Source organism: Triturus cristatus, chromosome 5_2, assembly GCF_964204655.1.
Source record: "Triturus cristatus chromosome 5_2, aTriCri1.1, whole genome shotgun sequence".
NCBI classification, from domain to species: Eukaryota; Metazoa; Chordata; class Amphibia; order Caudata; family Salamandridae; genus Triturus; species Triturus cristatus.
The window spans coordinates 775,564,992-775,591,700 of NC_140588.1; the positions used below are offsets into that span (position 1 = coordinate 775,564,992).

Consider the following 26,709-nt stretch of genomic DNA (forward strand, 5'->3'; position numbering starts at 1 on the left):
ATGAAAAACACTAGCAGCTACAGAACTCTTGAGGAGTGAGCCTGCCAGAAGTGGCTAAAGCACCTTCGAAATTCAAGTGCAGGAAACTCCCAGTTTCTAAGAATTCATTGTTCAAAAGAAAGCCCCATTATGCTAGAGAAAAGCAACCACAGCAACTGAGAGGCCTAAATTGAGCAACCTGAAAACAAAGTACAAGTTCATACATGTATAGCCCTGAAGTAAGAGACATAGTGGTGAGCAGGAACTACCACCACCAAGTATAGTGGTCAACTTCCAACATCAGAATGTTTACAGATGCCGGAGTATAAAGAGACACGAACAAGCCCTCAACCATGCCAGGCCGTGGGCCTGGTGACCATTAACAGTACCATAATATTTATGCCCCTAGCTGATTCAAAAGCAGAGAATGGAAAGTGGAAAGTTGTTTTAATTGCTTAGAGCAAAAATACTATTGGTTTTTAATTCTCAAATAATTAGAAAACCACACCAGGCATGGTTACTCACAGTACTCACAAGCATTAGATTGCATGCAGAATTTCCATCAAGTGTAAAGTTATCAATGCAGAAATCTGACACAAAAAAGAAGAGACACAATTCTTATTTCGTTTTGCCATGAAACGAATATTGCTGTCACCCTCCCCCATTCACTCCTGAAAACACATTTACTCCTGCTCATGAGTAAAGAAGCCTAATGAGCATTTTTGTTTGAAGATATAATTGAAGTCATAAGAATACTGACAAGCTAAAGAGGTTTGTGGGTATCTATTATTGCACATTGGAACTCAATAAATATGTAACTAACCGTCCCGTAGCTCAAAATGAGTGAAAACAGAAATTCCACCATTTTGGCATAATCTCTGCATTCATTAATCGCATTTTTAGGACAAATGTTTGCCACTCCTAATTCTGTAATGCAAAAATGGGATATTACCCTTCTAAATGCATGCATTTGCACGACTAACCTGAACCTACCATGGTGCCTGAATAGTTTTTATTAATAAGAGTGGGAAGGCGGGAATATTCCCTAAAACAAACGTTTAATACTCTTAGAAGAATTCGGAATGTAATTGTTACACCTCAATGTATTGGTTGAAATACAATTAAATGCCTTTAAGCCAATGCCTCTGGATCGAAGTGCATGTCACATGACCTCCAACCTGACTTTGTTCATCACAACTCTCTGATCGCACACAGAGTGATTGCTATGGGTTTGAGGAAACGAGTTGCTAACAGGTGTAAAACGATCCTCTCAATTTCTGATCTTTGCAGTGTTACATTTTGCATAAAGTTTTGATTATACAAACATTGCTTTGCAAAAGTAGCATTTACCTTCCAAAATGAAACAATTATATACATTTCAAATACTCCAAAAATTGTTTTATCCTTAGTTGCCTGGACCACTAAGCATTGTTTATTAGACTGGAGCTTCCTTCAAGACACATTAGTAGCTATTGATTATCTCTATTGCTGTAGATGTAAGAAGAGCATTGTCAAGAACACTGCCTTATGAGGCAATATATGAGGTGCTCCATTATCCTTTCCTGATGTCCACTTTTTCTTTATTTTCTCCCTACCATTTATAATAAAATATGTTTTTATTTTATTTCCTAAGGTTATGGCACGGGATTTCAGAATGGATATGCAATGAAACGAGACGATTCTCGTGGCTCCCTGGTTGGAGATACGGTGCCATCTTCTCCCGAGCCATGCAGCACTGGCGATAATGTAAGGTGCTTGGCATACATGACGCTGCACGTGTAGAATCAACAATTGCACTTTCTGCCTATTCATCTGAATCAGTACAGTAGGGTAACCATCGGGATCTGAAAGATAGGATAAAGGACTGGTATCAGGGCGGTAGGACAGCAGCGTTTGTCAACATAGGTGGCATTGAGTTGAAGCCTGGGCTGGAAGGGGGGCATTCACACAGTGGCACACAGCACACTAACGGGGTCCCTTAACAACACCTTTAGGAGCCTCTGAGTGTACTACCACTCGCAATATGATATTCATGTCTGCAAAATAATCCTCATGTTTTATTATAGTTGTGGCTTGATTCCTATGTATTTTCCCCTGTTTTATTGAGAGTGGAGTTTTGACCTGCTCCCATTATCAAGTTCCCTAAGGTGGTGTAACAATAGCTCCTGCAGCCCCTGTGCTCTGGGGGGGTCCCCCTCCGGTGCTATGTACGGGTGGCAGGCCCCTGATCTGGGAGCTCCTGAACTGGGTCGAGCGTTGGGGGTCCCCTCCATGAACGTTTCAGGGGGGCCCCATTAATTTAGTTATGCCACTGATTTCCCTAAGGAGTGACTGCTCTTTAGGCCACCTTGCGTTTCAGGATTTGCAAGTAGTATATGTGTCATGCCCCTATGCCTGGTGCGACACGCAGGAGAGGCTCTACCTCGTAGTGCCATAGAATGCCCTGCTTTACTTGACATTTATTTGACCATATGTGGCAGGTGCAGGGGGGGTCTCAAATATACAGTGGTGGCTGCTTGGAATCCAAAGTGGTGGGGCATTCTGGGGAAAATACTAAATAATAATAACACAGACAAAAAAATAAATGAAAAAATATAAACAGTACTTACCTGCCGAAGCGGCGGCCGCCTTGCTCTTCTCCCAATCATCGACTCGAGCAGTCCAGGGCTGGTGCATTCTCACAGGCTCCCAGATGCCATGCCTGACGCTGCTCTCATGCTGGGAGTACCGTTACCCAGCATAAGAAAGGGGCATTGGTTTGAGCAGCCTGGTTTGCCACTCTGACAGTGCCTAGGAGCCTGGGACTGTCCTCCATCCAGCTGTGCAGTACAGGTCAGGTTGGAGAAATGTAAAGTGCGCATGTCAGTTTGGCCGTCCTAAGGCGGCTGGCAAAACCAGCATGCACACCTAGCAGTGTCTAACACTCCTCCTCCCTACTGCACACTGTTGTCATCAGATTGGATGGCCCCGCCCCACCTTATGTTTCTGCTCGCCGGCAGCCTGCAGGTGAGATGAAAAATAAAATGATGATAACATTTTTTATTATCATTTTATTTTTCATGTATTTAAATCTGCTGGCACTCAACAGTTTAGCAATGCTCCTACACCATAACGGTGGAGCCGCCTCTGCAAATATGTAAAGGAGGCTGAGGAGTGTAAAGTCTGAATGACAAAGACCCCTGTCTCATGCACTGGAAAGCTGGGATAGACATGAATGCTGAAAATAAGTGCCTGATTACAATGACTGTGGACAGCCACAACAGCCCGTCGATGGCGGTCCCACCGCCATCGGAATGATGATTACCGCCTGCCACTTTAGGAAGGAGGGCGAATGGGTGGCGGTCGGAGAGACTGACTGCCACTGATCCGATGGACTCAAGGAGCCCATTAGCCCATCAGAAGGATCCTGAATCCCTATAATGGTCGCAGTTCCTGCCAGGCACCGCCGTAGGGATTATGATGTCCCTCCCCGGTTTACCTGCCATGAAAAGGCTGGCGGAAAGGGACTTTGGGGGCCTGTAGCCGGCCCCTCTTGCCCTCAGTCCTGGGTTTTGGGGGGCACCTATGGTGCCCCCTACATGTCCCTACACCATGTGGCAGGCACCACATAGTGCTTGCCACTTAGTGCAGGGATATGTACAGGGTGCATTTTTTGTACTGCTGCGTATGCTGCAGCCTGTAGCACCCGCCGCAATGCAAAGAATACATGGTGCAGTCGCATCGCGATTCCTATGGCGGGACTACCGACGGCTAGTCGGTAAGTCCCGTTCCTGAAGCGATGGCAGTCGTGCGGAAGTCGGACCTCCATCCTAATCAGGCTGATTATGCCAACTTGTATTCCCTGTTTTCTCTACTAAAGTTGGGACTGATGGTCTTTTATTTGCTTGCTAAAAGTGGAGGAGGGGAGTAAAACAATTCAAGGTTATACTTTCAATTTAGTCATACTCTAAAGGACCACAGACTCTGAACTTCAATTTTGTGGGTTTATTACAAGGCCAAAAATAATTGAATATAAACACACCTCAATATCAGAGTATATAGATACATGAAAATCAATACAGAGCCGAGTCTACGAATATAATTCATTCGGCATAAAATAATGAACTCCAAAATCAAAATACAGCATAGAATAGAAGCTGAGTCCAATTCTCTTTTCATCTGGGAAGAACACAAAACAAAACTCTATTCCCTACACTGCTCTAAATGAGGGTCCTACCAATCTCTCTTGTCATATCCCAAAGGTGTCAGTACGTGTTGACTTCCTAAGAAGTACTCACGTCAAATGGGTCTGATAGCTTAAAGCTATGGAGCTCGCTCTAAGATGCTCCCTCTCCTCCGAAAACAGCAGAAGACTCCAGAATCTGTCCCTGCGCATCATACAAAAAGAAAAAGTTCAACCCACAATACGTCACAGGATGAACTTTTTCATTGCTGCGTTTCCAGTAGCTTTCCACAGAAGCTTTAATTAAGTTTTTTCTTTGTCATCCAGTGGTCTTGGGTTCCAGATAGGCCAGGCAAAGGAGTCCTCCCTTCTCGCCTTCCAGACTTCTTCAAAGACATTCCGGGTATCTCCTAAATCTAAGAATAACAAGGCCGAATACCTGCACCTGCAGTAGGATGAGAACACACTGGTGCCGATTCCGATCCTGGAAACACCGGGTGCGAACCGTCGGTCGGAGCGTTTTCTCCGTCCGACTCGTACCCGGGAAAAAAACATTACAAACATGCAAGTACGATTCGCACGGAAACACCATTTCCGTACGAATCGTAAAAAACACCGACCGACGAAAATATACATACAAATGTGATCCGGGAAAGCGCCGACGTGCCGTCGGGACGCATTCAGGCTGCGTTTCACGAACCAGGAAGTACGATTCGAACCGACAGCAGTCCGGACGGCAATATTTTTACGGCACCCAAAAAGTGCCGGAAAAGCGAAGTACGCCGCGATGCGAGTGGAATTGGGGGCCCGGTACGCGCCGTACCCCCCCAGCCCCCCGTATGTACGCGCTGTCCCCCCCAGCCCCCATATGTACGGTGCAGACCCCCACCCCACCCCCCGAATGTACGGAGCGTACCCCTACCTCCGAATGTACGGTACGGACCCCCACCCCACCCCCCGAATGTACGGAGCGTACCCCCACCCCTGAATGTACGGTGCGGACCCCCACCCCCGAATGTACGGTGGGGGTCCGCACCGTACATTCGGGGGTGGGGGTGGAGCGTACCCCCACCCCCAAATGTACGGAGCGTACTCCCACCCCCGTCGGGGGTGGGGGTACGCTCCGTACATTCAGGGGGTGGGGTGGGGGTCCGCACCGTACATTCGGGGGTGGGGGTGCGCTCCACCCCCACCCCCGAATGTACGGTGCGGACCCCCACCCCCAGAATGTACGGAGCGTACCCGTAAATTCAGGGGTGGGGGGTGCGCTCCGTACATTCGGGGGGTGGGGTGGGGGTCCGCACCGTACATTCGGGGGTGGGGGTACGCTCCGTACATTCGGGGGTGGGGGTACGCTCCGTACATTCGGGGGTTGGGGTGGGGTCCGCACCGTACATTCGGGGGGTGGGGTGGGGGTCCGCACCGTACATTCAGGGGTGGGGGTACGCTCCGTACATTCGGGGTCGGGGTGGGGGTCCGCACCGTACATTCGGGGGTGGGGGTACGCTCCGTACATTCGGGGTGGGGGTACGCTCCGTACATTTTGGGGGTGGGGTGGGGGTCCGCACCGTACATTCGGGGGTGGGGGTACGCTCCGTACATTTTGGGGGTGGGGTGGGGGTCCGCACCGTACATTCGGGGGTGGGGGTACGCTCCGTACATTCGGGGGTGGGGGTACGCTCCGTACATTCGGGGGTTGGGGAGGGGGTCCGCACCGTACTTTCGGGGGGTGGGGTGGGGGTCCGCACCGTACATTCGGGGGTGGGGGTACGCTCCATACATTCGGGGGTGGGGGTACGCTCTGTACATTCGGGGGTGGGGGTACGCTCCGTACATTCGGGGGGTGGGGTGGGGGTCCGCACCGTACATACGGGGGGCTGGGGGGGGACGGCGCGTATGCGGGCACATGTCTCCATGGTTGCTATTGAGGTTCGCTCCGTGCGGTGTTTTTTCCATACAGTTGTACAATCGGACGGACGGGATGGATCGTACTTGCGCGCTCGGACTTCATTTTTCCGATTCGTACGTAAAATCGTCCGGGGACGTGTCGGATACTTTTTCCGACCCGAGGACGTGTGGGGGAATTTTCCCAATGCGATTCGTATGTATTTTTTCCCATGCGAATCGTACTTGCCAGTTTGTACGGTACTTGTACGATTCGGACGGAAAAAAATCCGGATACGATTCGTACGGAGAAAATTTTTCCAGGATCGGAATCGGCCCCACTGTCTTCAAGCACATTAAGGATTCAATTAATTATTTCTTGAGCCAACCAAGGAGAAAAACGAAACTCAAAACAACTTACAATCTGGGCCTACAATTCAGGCAACTTTAACTAAACACAATATACACTGCACGAATATAATTTCATCCTGCACATTACACATACAGGAATTATAAGTGTCTCTAATACATGTAAAATCCTACTTGAATGTGCACACTACAATTTAGTGCTACTAGAACGAGAATAAATGCGTCTTAATAATTATGAAGCACTGCAAATGACAAAAATACATGCGAGTGCGTTTCAACCATGAGTATAGTGCACCCATACAATTTAGAGAGCTGTAAGCGCTCTCTCAAGGCCCTAACTGTCTGTCTCAGCACTGCTGTTTCTCTTCTCCCACTTTTATTCTCTTTTTTTATTCATTTGATGGTTTCTGTTATCTGTTTGAAAATGTGATAAACAAAATGTAAAAAAAAAGTGTTGGTGTCTGTATCAGCACACCAAAATGTTCTGAGATGAGTCTTCCTTTCCAAAAACATTAGAATGTGTAAACAAAATGAATATAGTAGTGCAGTTTAATGTAGTAGCAGTACTATAAGCATGTATGTATCCCCAGGACTACATAAATGTATTTTCACACACTCTGTAACCATGCTCGCCTTGCTTGTGTTCACGGTATTACAAACATTCCCTAGCCTTTGTTATAAAAATACCCCCCCATTAAATAAATAGAGACAAATTTGCAGAGGTTTAGGTCACCTTGTTTAAATTTGGGGCCTGATTTAGAGCATGGCAGACTGGTGACTCAGTTGCACACAAGTATATTATATCCTATGACACTTGTAAGAAGGCACATGCGATATCCGTCAGGTTTGTGACACAGTATCCAACCGCCAAACTATAACTCAGACCCCTGATCACAGATTAATTATATTGTGCATGTAGGGATTACTGTTTGAGATCATCTATCAGAAGTTTGGATTGTCCGTTGTTGTAAACGAAGGGTAGGAAAGGGTTGTTCTTCTGCAGCTGCTTAGTAGAATGTTGGTGAAAACACAATAAGAATAGGTTTTTGGTAGTCACAAAGGTTTTGAAGTCCTTCTCTTTCCTAGCTAGGGACACCTATGCGAAGCAGGATATTGGTACTTTCTATGATGGCAAATGAAAGAGTACACACACGCACTTCTTGAATGGTGTGTAGAGAAAGGGCTTTTGGGAAAATACTTTCATTAACACATAGAAAAATCTTATTTGAAATTTAAAAAGTGTATGTTTGCACATTTCTGCCATGTTTTTTGTGTGAGATTTTCACAATGCAGAAAATCTTATGAAATGGCCATCTTCAGAACATCCTTCACTCTTTTTCTCAGTAAATCTAATCACGACCTAACTATTGTAAAAGATCATCTTTTTGAGACCATCATTAGGGCTTTGTTCCATCACCTCTGCTGATTGATTACCAGTGTGTAAGAAGGTTACTGAAAGACGTTGCTTAACTTGGGAAAGCATAAGTGCAGGTGCTCGATATTTTTCTGAGGAAACCACCTCCCACTTGCTCACTGGCACTGCCCACTTTCCCTTCCAGCACTTCCAAATCCACATTGCATAGAACAAGCAAAGCGGGTCTGCGCACCTTACTCAAGGAGGAATTGTGGGAAAAACTTTATTAAATAGTGCATTTAGCAGACCAATTCTAGCTTGAAGTTGCTATAAAGCCATGGACTGGCAGAGAGCACCCTGAAAAGGCCTTCATGAAATATACCAAAAGGTTACATTTACATGTGCATTGAAACTTTCACTTTGTCTTTTCTACACTTTTCTTTTTTAATCTGGCTCTTAAGTCCTTGCATGCGGAATACAATATATTTTCCTGAGATTTGATCTCCGTTTGGATAATTAACGTACCTCAAAACATTTTTTTTCTGAGTTTTAAAACACAGGTTGCCTACTCTTTGGGCCATGAATCTCTTTCATAGTACATCTGCATCAACAGGTCCGTGCCCCAGGCTTTGGCACTTAAAACAAACTGTCTCGGACAGTGATGCTGCAGCTGCAAAGCAACACAACAGAGACAGGCACAGAGGTGAGAGTCAGGTCAGTCCAGGAGAGCAATCTATGGCTATCTCAAATGGGAAGACAGGCAGATAGAGTCTTGGAGGAGGTGAGTCACTGTTGGCCAGAGTGGGAATACAAGGTGGCCGAGGGTTGTAATCATACCAGTACCTTTAACTTTGTCATTGGTTTTCCTTCCGGTATAGCCTGCCTTGCAGGTATAAACGTCACACTCTGGAATCCCCTGGTGACGGTGACACGATTAAGGAGCTGTGGACAGATTGCAGTGTGCAGAGATACATTTAATACAGTTCAAGTAGCTGCCCGCAGTGACATTTTTTAACTGACTGGGGCAGAGAGAAAATGTTTATAGCATCCCACTGAGCTCTCACTACTGGTGCTAAGCACAAGGAGTAGCATGTTACCTTTCCACTAAAAGTGCTTCGGCGCCTTGTCTCTGGAATGAAGCACTATATAAATGCAATTGCAAAAGAATGAAGGATCACTGAAAGAATATCGAGGAGTAAAATATTGACCTGCAAAAATATCGAGGAAAAAATATAGAATGCCAAAATATCGAATCCCTATCTACAAATAGGTAAGTACAAAAATATCGAATCCAAAATATCGTTGTAAAAAATATAGTTAGTCAAAAGTCTTAAAAGTAATGTAAAATTATTGAAATAATAAATATAATTAACTAAAACATATTTAAAAATACTTAAATAATTTTAAAAGTAATAAATAATAAATGTAATTTAAAAAAATAAACATACATTTTTATTTTTTAATACATATATATATATTAACGTAATATTAATAAAAATTATTCAATATTTGTAGCGTAGGATAGCGGGAGGGTAAACTTTACTATTACCACTGCAGTGAATGCAACAGTAGGGAAAGCGTTGGATAGCGGGAAGGTAAAAATTACTATTCCCACTCCAGTGAGTGAAATAGTAGGGAAAGCGTTGGATTGCGTACGGGTAAAATTTACTATTCCCACTACAGAGAGTGCAACAGTAGGGAAAGCATTGGATAGCGTAGGGGTAAAAATTACTATTCCCACTCCAGAGAGTGCAACAATAGGGAAAGCATTGGATAGCATAGGGGCATAAATTACTATTCCCACTCCAGTGAGTGCAACAGTAGGGAAAGCGTTGGATAGCGGGGGGGTAAAAATTTCTATTCCCACTCCAGAGAGTGCAACAGTGGGGAAAGCCTTGGATAGCGTAGGGGTAAAAATTACTATTCCCACTCCAAAGAGTGCAACAGTAGGGAAAGCGTTGGATAGCGGGAGAGTAAAAATTACTATTCCCACTCCAGTGAGTGCAACATTAGGGAAAGCGTTGGATAGCGTAGGGGCAAAAATTACTATTCCCACTCCAGTGAGTGCAACAGTAGGGAAAGCGTTGGATAGCGGGAGGGTAAAAATGATATTCCCACTCCAGAGAGTGCAACAGTAGGGAAAGCATTGGATAGCGTAGGGGCATAAATTACTATTCCCACTCCAGTGAGTGCAACAGTACGGAAAGAGTTAGATAGCGTAGGGGTAAAAATTTCTATTCCCACTCCAGAGAGTGCAACAGTGGGGAAAGCGTTGTATAGCGGGAGAGTAAAAATTACTATTCCCACTCCAGTGAGTGCAACAGTAGGGAAAGCCTTGGATAGCGTAGGGGCAAAAATTACTATTCCCACTCCAGTGAGTGCAACAGTAGGGAAAGCGTTGGATAGCGGGAGAGTAAAAATTACTATTCCCACTCCAGTGAGTGCAACAGTAGGGAAAACATTGGATAGCGGGAGGGTAAAAATTACTATTCCCACTCCAGAGAGTGCAACAATAGGGAAAGCGTTGGATAGCATAGGGGTAAAAATTACTATTCCCACTCCAGTGAGTGCAACAGTAGGGAAAGTAATGATTTAATATTTTAATACAAATAAATTAATTACCAATACCAATAAAATATTTATTCAAATTTATCACCAATTACAAAATATGTAATAATTAATTATTTATAAATACCATTAAATATTATTTATTAGAAATTAATTACATCCTAATAATTAATTAACATTATGTTCGAGGCATATGAGCTGCAGATTATACACTGTGCATAGATCGCCATCTGGTGTTGGGCCCGGATGTTTGCAGTTTGTTTTTCCTCTTGGAAAGTCTTTGGAAGTCACGAGGTCGGTGACTCCTCCTTTGGTTCGTATTGCGCATGGGCTTCGGCTCCATCCTCAGATTGTTTTTCGCCAGCAGGGAAAGATGTAGCGTAGTCATAACAGTAAAGAAACCCATGTGTGTTGTAGCTAAATAAGATAGACTGGAACGGATACAGGTAGCCGGGAGGCGGGTCGGCGTGTATCTGCAGCTCTACATGCCAAGAACAGATGCATACTGGTAAGTAGCATATTCTGTTTGAGGCATATGAGCTGCAGATTATACACTGTGCATAGACTATATAGCAGTACCCAACCCTAGCGGCGACCACCGGCATCCGTTGCAGTTGTTTGTAACAGTGTTTTTAGTACAGCCTGGCCCACACTAGCTTGTTGCTTGGTTTGCACATCTACACAGTAATGTTTTGTGAAAGTGTGCGGTGTTGACCATGTCGCTGCTTTGCAGATGTCGTCTAATGGTATGTTCCCTAGAAAAGCCATAGAAGCCCCTATCTTCCTTGTAGAGTGGGCTTTAGGGGGAACAGATAGCGTTCGTTTTGCTCTGTGGTAGCAAATCTGTATGCATTTTACAATCCACCTAGCTATCCCTGATTTAGAAATAGGGTTGCCTTTATGTGGTGGAGAGAAAGAGACAAATAGCTGTTTGGTTTTTCTGAACGGTTGTGTTCTTTGGATGTAGTAAAGTAAGGCCCTTTTAACATCCAGTGTGTGTAAAGCCCTTTCCGCAACGGTTTGAGGTTGTGAGAAAAATTCTGGTAATTCTACCGACTGGTTCAGATGGAAGGGAGAAATGACTTTGGGTAGGAATTTTAGGTTGGTGCGGAGTACAACCTTGTTCTGATGCATTTGGAGAAAAGGTTCCTGTATAGTGAGTGCTTGTATTTCACTAACCCTTCTAAAGGAAGTGATGGCCACTAGAAAAGCTGTTTTTCATGTGAGAAATTGCAGCTCACATGTATGTAATGGTTCAAAAGGCGGTCCCATTAGCCTTGTGAGAACTATATTTAAGTTCCAGACAGGTGAGGGTGGTACTCTGGGTGGAATTACTCTTTTGAGGCCTTCCATAAAGGCTTTGATGGCAGGCACCCTGAAAAGTGATAGGTTCTGCCTGTTCTGTAAGTAAGCAGCAATTGTTGCGAGGTGTAACCCAATGGATGTATATGCTAGGTTACACCTTTGTAGATGGAGCAAGTAACATATGATGTGCTGTATGGACACATTTAGAGGGTTGATTGTGTTGTTATGGCAGTAAACAACAAATCTTTTCCACTTTGCAGCATAGCATGCCCTAGTAGTAGGGCGCCTAGCTTCTCTGATAATATTCATGCAATCAGGGGGAAGGTTAAGGTATCCGAATTCTAGGACCTCAGGAGCCAGATCGCAAGGTTGAGCTGTGCTGGGTCCGGGTGCCTGATCTCTCCATGGTTCTGGGTCAGGAGGCATGGTGAAAGGTGTAACTTTTGGTGTGGTACTACCGAGAGTTCCAGTAGTGTGGTGTACCATGGTTGTCTGGCCCATGTTGGAGCTACCAGGATACTTTCCCTACTGTTGCACTCACTGGAGTGGGAATAGTAATTTTTACCCCTATGCTATCCAACGCTTTCCCTATTGTTGCACTCTCTGGAGTGGGAATAGTAATTTTTACCCTCCCGCTAATCAAGCTGCCTAAAGTGGGCAAGATAACTGACCTGTGGGGTCTAATTAAGAAAAGAAGGAGCTGCTCTGTGGAGGTGGTCTAAGAGGCTGTGTCCAGATCATGTAGTCCTACAGACTAAGAAGAACACAAAGAGAAGGCATTGATGGAAACTAGGGACAAAAGGGAGCGAGCACACAGGTCTTGGTATACATGTGGATGTGGATCTTATCCCCAATAGGAAATATTAAAGTTTGGAGACGTAAAGAGGCTTCCCATTAAAGTTTGTTTAGTAAGAGAAGGGGCGCACAAGACTATAGCCAGTTTGAAGGAGTGACTCCTGTATGAGTAAACCCTATTGATGAACTCCTTTCAAAGAAGTCCAAGACAGTGGAGATGTACGTGTGGAAGAATAATTAGGGTAAAGAATCCTCTTGAGGCAAACCCCCGAAATAGCATTGCACATCAGGATATCCTTTACAAAAGATTTTTCCTTCTAGAGAAGAATGTTAGAGTTGACTGCAGATCAGTATACATTAATAGTCTATGTGATAAACTTTTTGAAAGCAGGTCAGAAAGCAATTTTACAAAGGGCAAGGGTGAGGAAGCAAAGTGCCCCAAACAGTGTTCCACGCTCCAGCAAAAAGAGACCACGCATGCTGATATATTAGCATGTTTGGCGTGCAGGTCCTAAGACTCATCCACAAGGCCAGTCACACTTTATGGAAATTTCTCCATCTAATGGATCTCCAGAAATCTGCCATATGATCACCTTGAGCTGTCTTAGACGGGTCAGGTTGTCAAAAGACCTACTATACTGAGGAGAAGAGAGCTGTAGCTTGAATAAGGATGAGGGTAGATTATTGCTAATCACAGCAGGGAGGGGAAACTGAGCCCAGATTCTCCTCACATTTAGAAAGATCCATGCTTGTATGGTGAAAGGGGCAAGAAGTGTAGACCAAACCCATGCATGGATGGTGAAGAAGGTAAGAATTGTAGACCAAACTAACAGGACAGCATTGTTTGATCAGGCATCCGGGTCCCGTTAGCAGCTCATAAACCTTTAAAGCTGGTAATGGGGGTAGCGTTGATGGCCAAACGGGACATTGCCCACAGGTGGAAGTCTCCTGAACCCCCCTCGCTAGCAGAGTGGAGGAGGGGTGTGGACTGGTGTGCCCTCCAAGAACGACAGATTTATGAAGCATGGGGATGTCCTCGAAAACATGACAAGATCTGGGTCAAGTGGTGGGAATACCATGGAATGGATATGGGATCTTAATGTATGTAAAATGATTTTGTGCTTACTGTATAGCCAGTGGAACCGATTAACTGTGTTGTTACCTCTGAAAATCAATATAATTTGGTTATAAAAAAAGAACAGGGGCAGCGTTGACCTTGTCACAGCTCTTATTTTGTTTACTTTACCCAATTGTACAGCAGCACAGCTGTGGTGCTGCATGGTACAAAGTAAAAAAAAAAAACAATATGACACAGTCAGCGAAGACCGCACCATAGCGCTTTGTTTTATTTTGTTTCAGCAATGCTGCAAAGCAGACATGTTACTATATAACATGGCTAAAAATCATTGACAAAGCCAATATATTTTGTATAGGTGACACCTAAGCAACGGCAGGTGGTCAGTCAAACACTTGGTACACAAAACATTTTCACCACCAGTCCATCTGTCCATTTCTTAAAAAGAATATTGTGCTTTCTTTATCAGCACGTTTCGCTTTCTGTGAAAGGCAGGTGTCACATCACGCTTTACGGCGTGCACATTTTTAACAAAAAGAGCCATTATTTGGAAAAAAAACCTCACCTTTTTCTGACTATATTTTACCCTTAATGCCGTATGCCTTCACAACCTTAAACAGTCTGGTCCTTTCTAGTTGCTGTGTTGCATAACAAAATGAGCTATCTCTCATTCATTTTCACGTTGCAAATTAAAAACAGGTGTTATTTATATGAAGACGGATCACCCAAAAAGTATTGACAAAACCAAATAGCTCTACTTTTTGGCTTTGTCAAGATGTGTTTTTTTTGTTGCTATCTGAAGGGAGTGAATTAAAGCAAAAACGCGGCGTGGTACAAGGAAGAACATGACCTAGAACACATTCCCAATTAGTAGGTGCTGCAAGTAGTAAAGAAAAGTAGCTCGAGCCACAGAGCGCAATCAGTGGAAGAGCACTCACAAAGAAAGGAAGCAGTACTTAAGTCATGGTCTAGCAGAGGCAGAAACACATGAAGAGGAAGTGAAGGCGACACAATTTGACCAAACACGAGGCAACAATCAAGAGTGATGATTAAGTCAACCAATGGTAAGCAATGGGTGGGCTCTAAACCGCATTTAGGCTAACAAAATGTCTCGCAAGCGACAGCTTATGCACTGTCTCTGGCGAGACCTAAACATTTTTTTTTTAAATAACTGCACTCCAGCTGCCCTAATTGTCGCTCATTGAGTGTCTGACATCTCTGTGCGATCTCTGCAGCAGCCCTGCTACCAGCGTCACTGTGCGGCATGAATACATATTTTGAATGATTTCTCCAGATGATGCAGTTGTATGAATACACAAAACTAACGAATCGCCCCTTTTTTCTTTGTGGGAGATGGGTAAGGGGACATTCTACATAAATAAAAGACATTGCAAGAGCACAGCAGCTGTTTCTTTACTCAGACTCCTTGAAAGATGCACTGCTTGTGTGTTGACAGGCCTGTAACAGTTTAATCTTAAATAACACCGACTGGAAGATAAACCTATACTGGCCCTGGGAGGCCAGTTTATTGACTGTGATGTTTATTAGAACATCCTACTAACAGGTGAGGCACTGCCTGGCCCTGTCTTCCATGGAGAGTGCTTGGGAAGAGCAAACTCGCAGCACTGCATCATTCTTAGCAAACACCAGGCCAAGCTTCTCTGTGCTATATGTTCGCACTTCTTAATGGTGGAAGTTAATGTTATACTCTCTTCTTGAACTGCATAAACGTATATATTAGTTGTATTAGTTCTAAGTACTTAAACTAAACACTAAAATTGTGTGAGACGAGTTTTTCAATGCATGGAGCGTCTTTGAGTTTGTATGTTGGTCTCTTCCAATCGCCTTTTTTTGTTTGGAGCGAAAAGGGTAATTTGCTTTGGGAAGAAAAAACAAAACGCAATTTTTCCTAAACTGCTCCTTCTGTTTCCTGTTCAGGACAGGCTTTAATCAGACACTATGGTAGCTGTCCCTGACTGACAGCAGTAATGGGGAAGGATGTGAGGTGAAAATAGCGCCAACAGAATACATGCACTGTTACCCACAAGAGGGGTGTGGATAGCTTTCTCCCAGGATACCAGCAGGAATAGGAAGGGCATAGTAGTAACCCCAAAATTGCTGCTCCTTGAAACCTTGTGAGATCTGGGCCTTCTGTTGTTGGTCTTGCTTCTGGATGAGGCCATCTTGGATCAGCCTGTCCACATAATGAAAACACAGTGGAACAACATTTTTAAGTCAAGTTCTCAAGCAAGTCCGGGCTACCTCATAAAACAAACAAGCATTGGCATAGCCAATAGGTCTCGCTTTTGGGACCTTATAAGTATTTAGTTATGCAACTTTTGTGTGTGTGGTTGTGTGTGGTTGTGGTTGTGTGTTATTGTGTGTGTGGTTGTGTGTGTGTGTGGTTGTGTGTGTGTGGTTGTGTGTGGTTGTGTGTGATTGTAGTTGTGTGTGTGTGCTTGTGGTTGTGTGTGCTTGTGGGTGTGTGTGGTTGTGGGTGTGGTTGTGGGTGTGGTTGTGGGTGTGTGGTTGTGTGTGTGTGGTTGTGGGTGTGTGGTTGTGTGTGTGTGGTTGTGGTTGTGTGTGTGTGTGTGTGGTTGTGGTTGCGTGTGGTTGTGGATGTGTGTGTGTGGTTCTGAGTGGTTGCGGTTGTGTGTGTGCTTGTGGTTGTGGGTTGTTGTGGTTGTGTGTGTAGTTATGGTTGTGTGTGTGTTATTGCGTGTGGTTGTGTGTGTGTTATTGTGTGTGGTTGTGTGTGTCTGTGGTTGTGAGTGTGTGGTTGTGGGTAGTTGTGGTTGTGTGTGTGTGGTTGTGTGTGTGTGGTTGTGTGTGCGTGTGTGGTTGTGTGTGTGGTGTGTGTGTTTGTGGTTGTGTGTGTGTGTGCTTGTGGTTGTGTGTGAAGTTGTGGTTGTGTGTGTGTTATTGTGTGTGGTTGTGTGTGTGTGTTATTGTGTGTGGTTATGCTTGTGTGGTTGTGTGTGTGTGTGGTTGTGTGTGTGTGCTTGTGGTTGTGGGGGTGTGAGTGTGTGTGGTTGTGGGTGTGTGTGGTTGTGGGTGTGTGTTTGGTTGTGTGTGTGGTTGTGTGTGTGTGCTTGTGTGTGGTTATGGTTGTGTGTGGTTGTGTGTGGTTGTGTGTGTGTGCTTGTGGTTGTGTGTGTGCTTGTGTGTGGTTGTGTGTGGGTGTGGTTGTGTGTGTGGTTGTGTGTGTGTGTGTGTGTGCTTGTAGTTGTGTGTTGTGGTTGTGTGTGAAGTTGTGGTTGTGTGTGTAGTTGTGTGTGTGTTATTGTGTGTGGTTGTGTGTGTGTGTTATTGTGTGTGGTTATGTGTGTGTGGTTGTGTGTGTGTGCTTGTGGTTGTGTACGTGTGGTTGTGTGTGTGTGGTTAAAGTTTTAGTCACTACTCAAAATGAAATCCATTTTGTCAGCGTTGCCAGTGCTCCTTTATGTTTAATGCTCTAAATGAAACACAGTGTTATAAGCATCAAAGGGCTGGCCGAGAAGGGAGGGGGAGAATGCGGGGGGGGGGGTGAATGCGAGGAGCAGAGGGGAATGCGAGGAGCCAGAATGACAGTGATGAAAAGGAGCCAGAATGAAAGTGACGAAAAGGGAGGAGGGAGATGCGAGCAAAGCATCAAAGGGATGGGCGAAAAGGGAGGGGTGAATGCGAGGAGCCACAATGAAACTGACGAAAAGGGAGGAGCAGCTGTGCACGTGCACGCCATTCTGCACTCAAGCTTGTAGCCAGCAAAACCATGTGGGTAGCACTTTGAAAACTCACCTACTAGAGTCTCTCGAGCAGCGCATGCTTGCTGACTCAGCAAGACCTAAAAAAAACCCTACTGAAAAAAAACAAAAAAGGATTGCTTTCTCAATGGAACATATGCACAAAAATATTATTGAATTTGTGATGAGCTGTGAAATAGTCCCTCATTCGAAAGAATGATATAACATATCTAATCAAAATAGTTGCAAACAAAATGCTTCAGAGGCAGAAATAGCACAAGAATGGAAGGGACGCTATGAAGCTGAGATATACATTTATGTATATGGTATTTTTCTAGCATGATCCTAGCCAAAAGGAAGCGTGGCACTATACAGGGTCAAAGACAAGAAAGCCATTGAATCTTGAGCAGAGGCGGACCCAAAGTCCACTATAGGTTTTTATTACAAACAATACGTTTGTTTGACAGCTATGCTGTTAAAACAATGACCTTAAAAACAAGCATGCTAACCAGCATACGCAAGGCATCTAAGCAAGGCTTGGCAATTTCTGTATCCCAGGAAAGTGCTTTGCTGGATTGATTTGGTGTTGAACGTAAGAGCAGCTGGTGCTCTGCCTCCGTGGATCAAACCATCAGTTGCTGGTAACTCGTGAGTGAGCTCATTAATTTGGACATGCATTTAGTGTGATGTAAAATAATTGAAAGAGAATTATTCAGTTCAATACTTAGGTCTATGTTTATTAGTCATCTTTTGTTAGTGCAGTCATGAGAGCTAACACTTTAAAATGTATGTTTTATTGCGTCAAGTGACTCCTCGCTGCTGCATCTGATTTCAAAGGTTGTGAGCATTGGGAATATGAAGAAGTGACTGATCTAAGGACTGATTTGTTTTGTTTCCCTGCAGATGCGAAGAAGCTCAACACGGAGCAGCGTCTCCCACTACAACAGACTCGACCCATATGAAATTAAAAGTCTCCTCACCTGCTACCTTTTTGTAGCAAAAATGATATCGGAAGGTAAATGACTGCACATGAAAAGCTATAACAAAACACTGATCAATTAAATGATTGATTCTTGGTGTAGTTGCTGTAAACGTTCATACATGACTGAGAATGAATGTAATATGTTTAGGCGGCTGTATGAATGTAATATGTTTACGCGGCTGTGTGAATGTAATATGTTTAGGCGACTGAATTAATGTAATATGTTTAGGCGACTCTTCATGGCTAATTATGTTCCTTTGTAGACTGGCTCCTATGTGAACTAGAAGGTTAGGTGCAGGGCCCGATTCAATCTAAATGCACAAAACGTTGGATTTGCAGTCAGAGCAACTCATACTCACTGGATCAGGATTTGCAGAATATTCTGATTGCAAAATCGATTCCCTGCTTTGGTAACTCTTCTAAAATGTTAGCTTCTCGGTAGTGGTATTGTGGGTGTCCTGAGGGAATAGTGAATGGTGTAGAATTGGGAAGGCAGCCCAATAGATTTTGTGTCTGAAATACAAAACCTTTTTTCCACGCACACCTATTAGCAGAAAATATTTTGCAAATAAGGTACTTTGACACACAATTGGCCTCATAAAAGAGTAGAGTAACTGTGTAAATGGTACATAAAAAACACATGAACAGCCACATACGTTATAAGGTTGTTGGAGAAAGGGGTTTTCCACCTGCAGAAATATTTTTTAGGTGGAGTAGAAAAAGGAAAATAATTGTGTGAGGTAATGCACTTTTTTCCAGACTTAGGGCCTGAATTAAATCTTGGCTGGACTACCATCGTCCCGCTATTGCGGTGGTTCCAAGTACTCCGTCAAGCAGACGGTGGTCAGCCTGCTGTATTTAGATGTTGCAGCTATAGACAGTAGACCGCCACAGTGGCGGTCTTCTCTGCTGACTAACAGTACTCTTTCGCCGTTAGGCAGGGAGGTTTGCGCCAAGCCAATTTAGATGTTCTCGTTTTGCTGGGCGTATGTTGATGGTGGTTTGCTGATGGAGTGAGTTCCTGGTGGAGTGTAGGCTGGTAAGTACTACTTATTTTTGTGTCAATTCACATATGTCTCATGTTTGCATAAAAAACACATGTAGGAAATGTGTTATGTCCCTTTGTGTTAATTACTGCATGCCGCTCACACAACATACACAGACTATTGAGTGCCCACCCACAGGCACCACTAGTACAACACCCCCAAGCACCACAACAACAAATATTTTTTTTAAGTGTTGATACAGGTGTGTGTACTATCAGTAGAAAAATGAACACTACTGCATTACTCCTGAGAATATACACACAATACATAGTAGGGCAGTTGTCCAAGTAGCTAACCGTAGCTAACCTTAGCTCTCGACGCAGTTGTTTGGCTTTGTGGTGGAGTCGGGGTAGCAAAGGAGGGACCTGGGCAATGGTGTAGAAGACGGAAATGGAAGCAGTATAAAATGTATGTTTTTACCAGATTTCCTTCAATTCTGCCAACTCAAAGTAGGAGGGATTCCGTCCACAGTTGGCTCGAGGGAAAGCCACATCGTATTCTGCTCGGTGGGACTCTTGGCTGGAGTTCCGCTGTCAGCCCCCACTGCCTATGGCACCATCAAAGCAGATGAAGATTTTTTGCGAAGGCGGCAGGATTGTGGTGTTTTTTTTTACCTATGCACTCGCCAATATTTACATCAGGTCCTTGATAGCACTAGCTTTTTAAACGTGTGGCCTATACTAGATTCCACTCCTCCTATCGTCTTTAGCTTAGGCGAAACAATTAGAGCGATTGATTCGCAGAAATCTGCTAAAGCCCCTGGACCAGCTAAAATACCCGGGATTTATATAAATCTGAACCTTTGATATGGTCCTCCTACCTTAATATGTTATTTAATGCTATTGCAGCTGGGAGGAAGGTACCTGACTCATGGCTTAGGTCTGAAATTATAGCTATACATAAAAAAGGTGATTTGGGGGAGCCATCTAATTATAGGCCTATCAGCCTCATTGATAATGCCCAAAAGATTTTTTGAAACAAATCCCGATGAGACAAGTGATTTTATCTCCCCTCCAGGCAGGTTTTAGACATAGAATTAGTACAACAGATCAAATTTTTAGATATATTGTTTTATTCTGGAAATATGTTTTACTTCAGAAACAACAACTTTACGTGGCATTTATTGATCGTAGAGCAGCGTTTGATATTATACTACGATCGTCCCACTGGCAAGCCCTGATAAACATGGGTGCTCCGGCCAACTTAGTGCATTCAATAAGTAGATTACATGTGAATAATTTTGCACAGGTCCGCTGAGGTCCAAATGGAGAACTGACAGATCGTATTCCCATAGAGCTATGAGTTCGCCAGGGCTGTGTGCTAGCACCCACCCTAATTTCTTTATACATTAATGATCTTGTGGACACCCTAGAACATTGTAGAAATGATTCTCCAATTTTGAATAACAAAAAGATACCTATTTTACTTTTTGCTGATGATTCCCTCCTCATATCTAAATCTCTGCTGGGCCTCCAAATTTTAATTGATATGTTTTTAAAATTGTGTAATTTGAGAGGCTTAGAACTGAATACAAACAAAACTAAATTTATGATTTTTGGAAAGAAGAAAAAAGGAAGTCGTAGTATTCATGCAGGGGGCGAGGCCCTGGGCAGAGTACATAGTTTTGATTATTTGGGGGTCAGACTTAAAGACAATTTAGGGTGGACAAACCAATTGGCGGAATCAAAACTAATTACTGAACACAGATCCAATGCCATTTTAAGGTTTTATAATCAAACTAATTTGAGTGCTATTTCCCCTGCTGTGGAAGTTTACAGAGCAATGGCTCAGGGTGCCACTCTTTATGGGGCAGAGATATGGGGTTATGGTAGTTTACAGTTGTTAATCATTGCAGAGAACAGCTTTTTTAGAATGCTATTAGGCTTACCATCTAGTACCCCATTAATCCCAATGTATCTTGATGTTGGAATAAAATGGGCCATTTTGAAAACGATAGTATATTAGATCCGACTATGGTCTACACCAGAACTTATTGTCTTTAAAGACTCTCTGGTAGAGGTAATGACCCTTCAAGGAGCCAGGGAAATTCCTTGGGTTAAATCTGTTTTTGGATGGTTTTCCAAACTCGGTATGCAGAACTTGTGGGATGAGCCCAATTCTATTTTAAAATCTGATATTAAACTACTTAAATATAGGTACTGGGCTTATATAAATGACCAATCTGTTATGAATATCCACAATGGCCCTGCAACTATTACGTTCTTGGCTCATAAGCACTCTCCACTATTTGAAGAATTTTTAGATTTAATTTTTCCATCTCCAACCAGAAACTTGTATATAAGAATTTGTTATGGAATCCTTACAAGCAAATGGTCGGCAAACCAAGAAACTGAAATCTGCCCTATTTGCGACCTGGCACCTGAAGATGAAAAGCATGTACTGTTTTTTTGCAAGTAGTACTTTTACATACGCCCTAAATGGTTAGTTCCCATCTGTCGTAGCATGGCCACAGGCAGCCACCTAGAAGCCTTTAGGATCTTGAAAAGTGATACATCACAAAAAACAGTATTTGCTGTAAGTTCATTTTTAGAAGCAATGTGGTATAGAAAAGCAGAAATCCTAAAGGCTTTGGAATAATGAGTTCGTTGGTTGATCTTTTTCCATTATGTATTGCAGTTAATTACATGTATTTTACGTACTATGCACGGTCACTTTTTTGTATATTTGCACAACCCTCATATGGTATGTGAAGATAGAATTGCTTATGCACAGGAGTGAAATTGTTGCTGGTTCAAACAAATGACTATAAAGTGAACCTGATGGTCAGAGTAGTCGATACTTGAAATAATATATATTTTAGTTTGTTGTACTTTTATGGGATGTTTTATTGTGTTTTTGTATTGTATTTATCTCCCTGGAGGGAAATGTTGAAATTATGAACATTATTGCTATTATGAATATCATAAGGAACTGATTGAAATGTTTTTTGATAATTATAGTGAAGCTGTATTGGTGTATACAGGACTCTGTATTTTTCCTGTGAATTGGTTGTCGGTTTGAGCTTGTTTTTATTTGTTGTGTGTACTTTGATGGTTATTTAACCGAATAAAGTTATTCACTACTACAATATGCATAACATTTGTAGATTTCTGACCATAACATAGTCAGTTTATTTGAGAAATGGTATTCTGGCCCTTTGCTGTAATTGTACGAAAGCCAATGTTTATAGGTTTTCTTCATTATTTCCAGAAGTTAGGAATGTGGATGGTCAATGGGTAAACCTGCATCCAGAAAGTTGACCTGTGGCCAACCCCATGCTGCATACAGCCAAAAGCTGTATTCAGTAGGAGAGTTGAATGGATATATTCAAAAACCGCCAGAAATTCACTGAAAAAACAAGGGTTAAAGTGACGTTATTATTAGGTATGGCTATAAGAATTTAGCATACATTTTAAAAACAGTAGAAATTCACTGAAAAAAACAAAAGTTTAAAGTTACCTTGTAGTTACTTGTAATAATAAGAAAACCCAAGTTTGAAAGCAAAAAAACACTGAACTTCACTAGTTATAGTTTACTGAGCTAACTATATCCTCGCCATATCCTGCTTATGACCTCACATATGAAATCACTGATGGTATGTTAAATAACATAATTTATGATATCACTGATGACATCTTTAATGACATTATTGATGACATCTCTCCTCACATCACTAATTACATCATCTATGACAGTTTGCTCTAAGCTTTTCATACTGGAAAATATTCAGTAAAGTGTATGTAGATCCGATTTTTCATTACCTCTGTTGTACTAATAAGCATTATTTTTCAAACAAGCAGAACAAGTAAAATAAGCAGAATATGAAGCATGTCTGTGAAGTCCCCACATTAGATATGTGCGAGAATCATAATGGCTCTGTAGACATTAACAGGATCAGCAACTTCCATGCCTGTTGAGTACCTCATCAGGCATGGAATTTTATGTCAATGGCTTCACTTCGATGCATTAGCCAATTATAAGCCATGCACTATAGGGCAATATAGGCACTCTTTTTAGTACGTAGACATACCTTACACATATTCCCAAAGTAAGCCGAATGCTGTACACCATTTTAAGAACACTTAAAATCAAACTGTGATTTGAAGTGTCTGTACTTCAATAATGTGCGTCTCTGAATCTTCAGTGAACTTTTGAAAATAAGTATATCTTATGTAATCCTGCAGTTCTTATAGAAGTTATCTTTAGTACTGCAAGACAACTCTTTCATGTCAGGGTATACACAGACCTCAACTGGAATCATGCTCCTTTACAAGTTGGGTCCTATGTAAACTACAAAGTTAAGTACAGGGCCAGTTCAATTGAAATGCGCAGCCAGCTGGATTTGCTGTCAAAGAAACACATACTGACAGGATAAGGATTTGCTGAATATTCTGATATTGTAAAGAGAAGCTTTAGTTTTTCTCATATTATTATAGTAATTGCCCTCTGAATTAAGGCAAAACTTATTTTAGACAGAAGTTAGGAATATGAATGCCCAATGGGCAACCTGCACCCACAAGGTTGGAAACGACACCTCTGAGAAAAGGTGGCAAATCTTTTTGACTTTAATGAAACAAAGATTCCCAGTCCGTGGCCCAAATGAGGGATAAGACATCATGAGATAGGAAACACACCAGAGAGCTATTGGGGCAGGGGCGGCTCCTCCATGTGGGCGTCAGAGCATTGCCCCACTTCTTTCTCGCAGTGCGAGAAGCAGAAACGTAAAATGGTATGAATACCATTTTACGTTTCTGCTTTTCGCACTGCGAGAAAGCAGAAATAGGGTATGTCTGGTTGGGGGCGGGCGGGGGGAGCAGGTCGGGGAGAAGTGGCTAGCCCAATGTTATGGGCGCTGACTGTTTGGTCGGCCAGTCATAGCACTCTCAGTTTTCTCCATGTAGGCTGCTGTCCAGCCTGCATGGAGAAAACGGCCTCCCCATAGATGCCTGTACGGACCGCGTACTAGCCAATCACAGCGCTGTAATTGCGGCGTTGTGATTTGCTTAGGGGGGAGAGGGAGGCTGCCTGCTTCTGCTTCATGTGAGCACTGAGCAGGAGACGCGACATGGGAGTCCGGGACCGGAGGCAAAGGTAAGTTCTTTTTAATTTCTTTTTTTAAATTAAATTAACCCCACCTCCCCGCGCGCCCCCTTCCCCCGCGCTCCCTCACACGCGAGTCATACCGGTCGTGACTGATTGGGGGTTTGGAGAAACTAAAAGACGGGATTAGGGAGTGCAGCTCTGGGTTGGTCCACTAGACATCTTGGCAGGTGGGGAAGCGTTGCTGATTTTACAGGACAAAGTTTGAGTGGTTTGGGCTGAGCCAGCAGACATGCACAGTGTTGTGGCTCTGGAAGGGGCTTCCGCCAAGCATCGCCAGTCCACCTGCTGCACCTTGTGGTACCCAGCTGCACCAGGAATGGTTTCTCCTTGCTCCGAATGACTGTTACAGCGTCCACCTCATTTTAAAAAAACACCATGAGCTTAGCAGTTTGCAAACTCCACATTTTCTGTACATAACAGTTTGCACAGCCCTAGTTAGGAGTTAGGAAGTGCCATGATCAGATACAGCAGTAAGATACAATATTAAATTACAATCAAGTCAGGAAGTATTTTAACTATTTTAAAAAACAAAAAGTGACTCATAGATGCCTGACATTGTTTTAAGGACAAGCTTATCCACAAACCATATTTCTGTTCAATATTTGAGCAAAGTTAAGAGAATCTATTAAGTCCAGTTTATTACATCACATTAGAGGCAGCTTAATTAACATAACTTTACAAATCATGAGCAGCCCATTCACGAAAATATTGTAAAAATGTCCAACTTTTGGGTGCGCTAACTGATTTGCATTTTTTTTGCCTCCATGCTTGTACGGAAGTACACAGTGTCTGTCTTGTATTGGAGTTAAAATAAACATTACAAACTCCATTGTAAGATGGCCACTCTCCATGCACACACATGCACGGCAGCCATTTTATAAAGGAACTTCACGTTACAAAGTTGAAGAAAGGCCTACACATAGTTCATATTTTCAATAGAAGATTCTGCTTAAATATGACTTTCAAACTATTATCAAGCCATATTGTCATGTTGCTCTGTCTGTCAAAAACATGTTTCACCTTGCAGAAAATTAAGATAGTGAAGTAAGATTCCACGCTGCAGTTGAATAAGCAAGTACTTTATTCGCATTAAGGGAAAAACTGTACCCTCAGCTTGCCAGTGCAAGGCTATCTCCTCAAGAAGTGCTGCCCGTCAACATTCCATGGCAGCCATCACCTGAGCGTTCTAAGGTGATACCAAAAGGAACAAACGAGTAGAGGGGGAATGGGAAGGTACCAAGGGTAAAGATATAACACATCTTCCCCCCAAAAAGACCGAAGAGAGGGAAGGGGAAGAGAGGATGAAGGTGGAAACAAAGGACAGGGAACAGGGACAGTGGAACGGAAAACCAAAGAGTAAAATATCAATCAATCAATCATAGGCATTTGTATAGCGCACTGCTCACCCGGAGGGTCTCAAGGCGCTGGGGGGGGGGGGGGAACGCTACTGCTCAAACAGCCAGGTCTTGAGTTGCTTCCTGAAGGCGAGATGGTCTTGCGTTGTCCAGAGGTGGATGGGGAGGGAGTTCCATGTCTTGGCTGCCAGGTAGGAGAAGGATCTTCCTCCGGCGGTGGCTCTGCGGATGCGGGGGACGGTGGCTAGAGCGAGGCTGGCGGAGCGGAGCTGGCGGGTGGGCTTGTGGAAGGTCAGGCGGCTGTTGAGGAACTTGGGGCCCAGGTCGTGGAGGGCCTTGTGTGCATGGGTGAGGAGTCGGAACGTGATTCTTTTGTTGACGGGGAGCCAGTGCAGGTCTCTCAGGTGTCCGGAGATGTGGCTGTGTCGGGGGATGTCCAGGATGAGTCGTGCTGAGGCGTTCTGGATCCGTTGGAGTTTCTTCTGGAGTTTGGCGGCGGTGCCGGCTTAGAGGGCGTTCCCGTAGTCCAGCCGACTGGTGACGAGGGCCTGGGTGACCGTCTTCCTGGTCTCGGTGGGGATCCACCGGAAGATCTTTCGAAGTATGCGCAGGGTGTTGAAGCATGAAGACGAGACGGCGTTGACTTGTCTGGTCATCGAGAGGGAGGAGTCCAGGATGAAGCCTAGGTTGCGTGCGTGGTCCGTTGGCTTGGGGGTGGCTCCCAGGGCGGGGGCCACCAGGAGTCGTCCCAGGCAGAGGGTGAGGATCCCAGGATGAGGACCTCCGTCTTGACTGAGTTCAGTTTCAGGCGGCTGTTCTTCATCCATTTGGCGACGTCTTTCATCCCTTCGTGTAGGCTGGCTCTGGCGGCGTCCGGGTCGCTGGTGAGGGAGAGGATCAGCTGGGTGTCGTCGGCGTAGGTGATGATCTTGAGGTTGTGTTGACGTGCGATGGATGCGAGGGGGCTCATGTAGACGTTGAAGAGGGTGGGGCTGAGCGATGACCCTTGT

The 26,709-nt window shown here is 43.9% G+C and overlaps 1 protein-coding gene across 3 annotated transcripts in view; it reads left to right on the forward strand.

The window, feature by feature from the left end:
* Positions 1–26,709, forward strand: part of DOCK11 (dedicator of cytokinesis 11) — a 1,169,031-nt gene that overhangs the window by 679,032 nt on the left and 463,290 nt on the right. For all 3 annotated transcript variants that reach the window (XM_085607886.1, XM_085607887.1, XM_085607888.1), the window contains 2 exons: positions 1,613–1,725; positions 18,117–18,228. In XM_085607886.1, the coding sequence (XP_085464012.1) occupies positions 1,613–1,725; positions 18,117–18,228 (225 nt within the window). The remainder of the gene's footprint in view (positions 1–1,612; positions 1,726–18,116; positions 18,229–26,709) is intronic.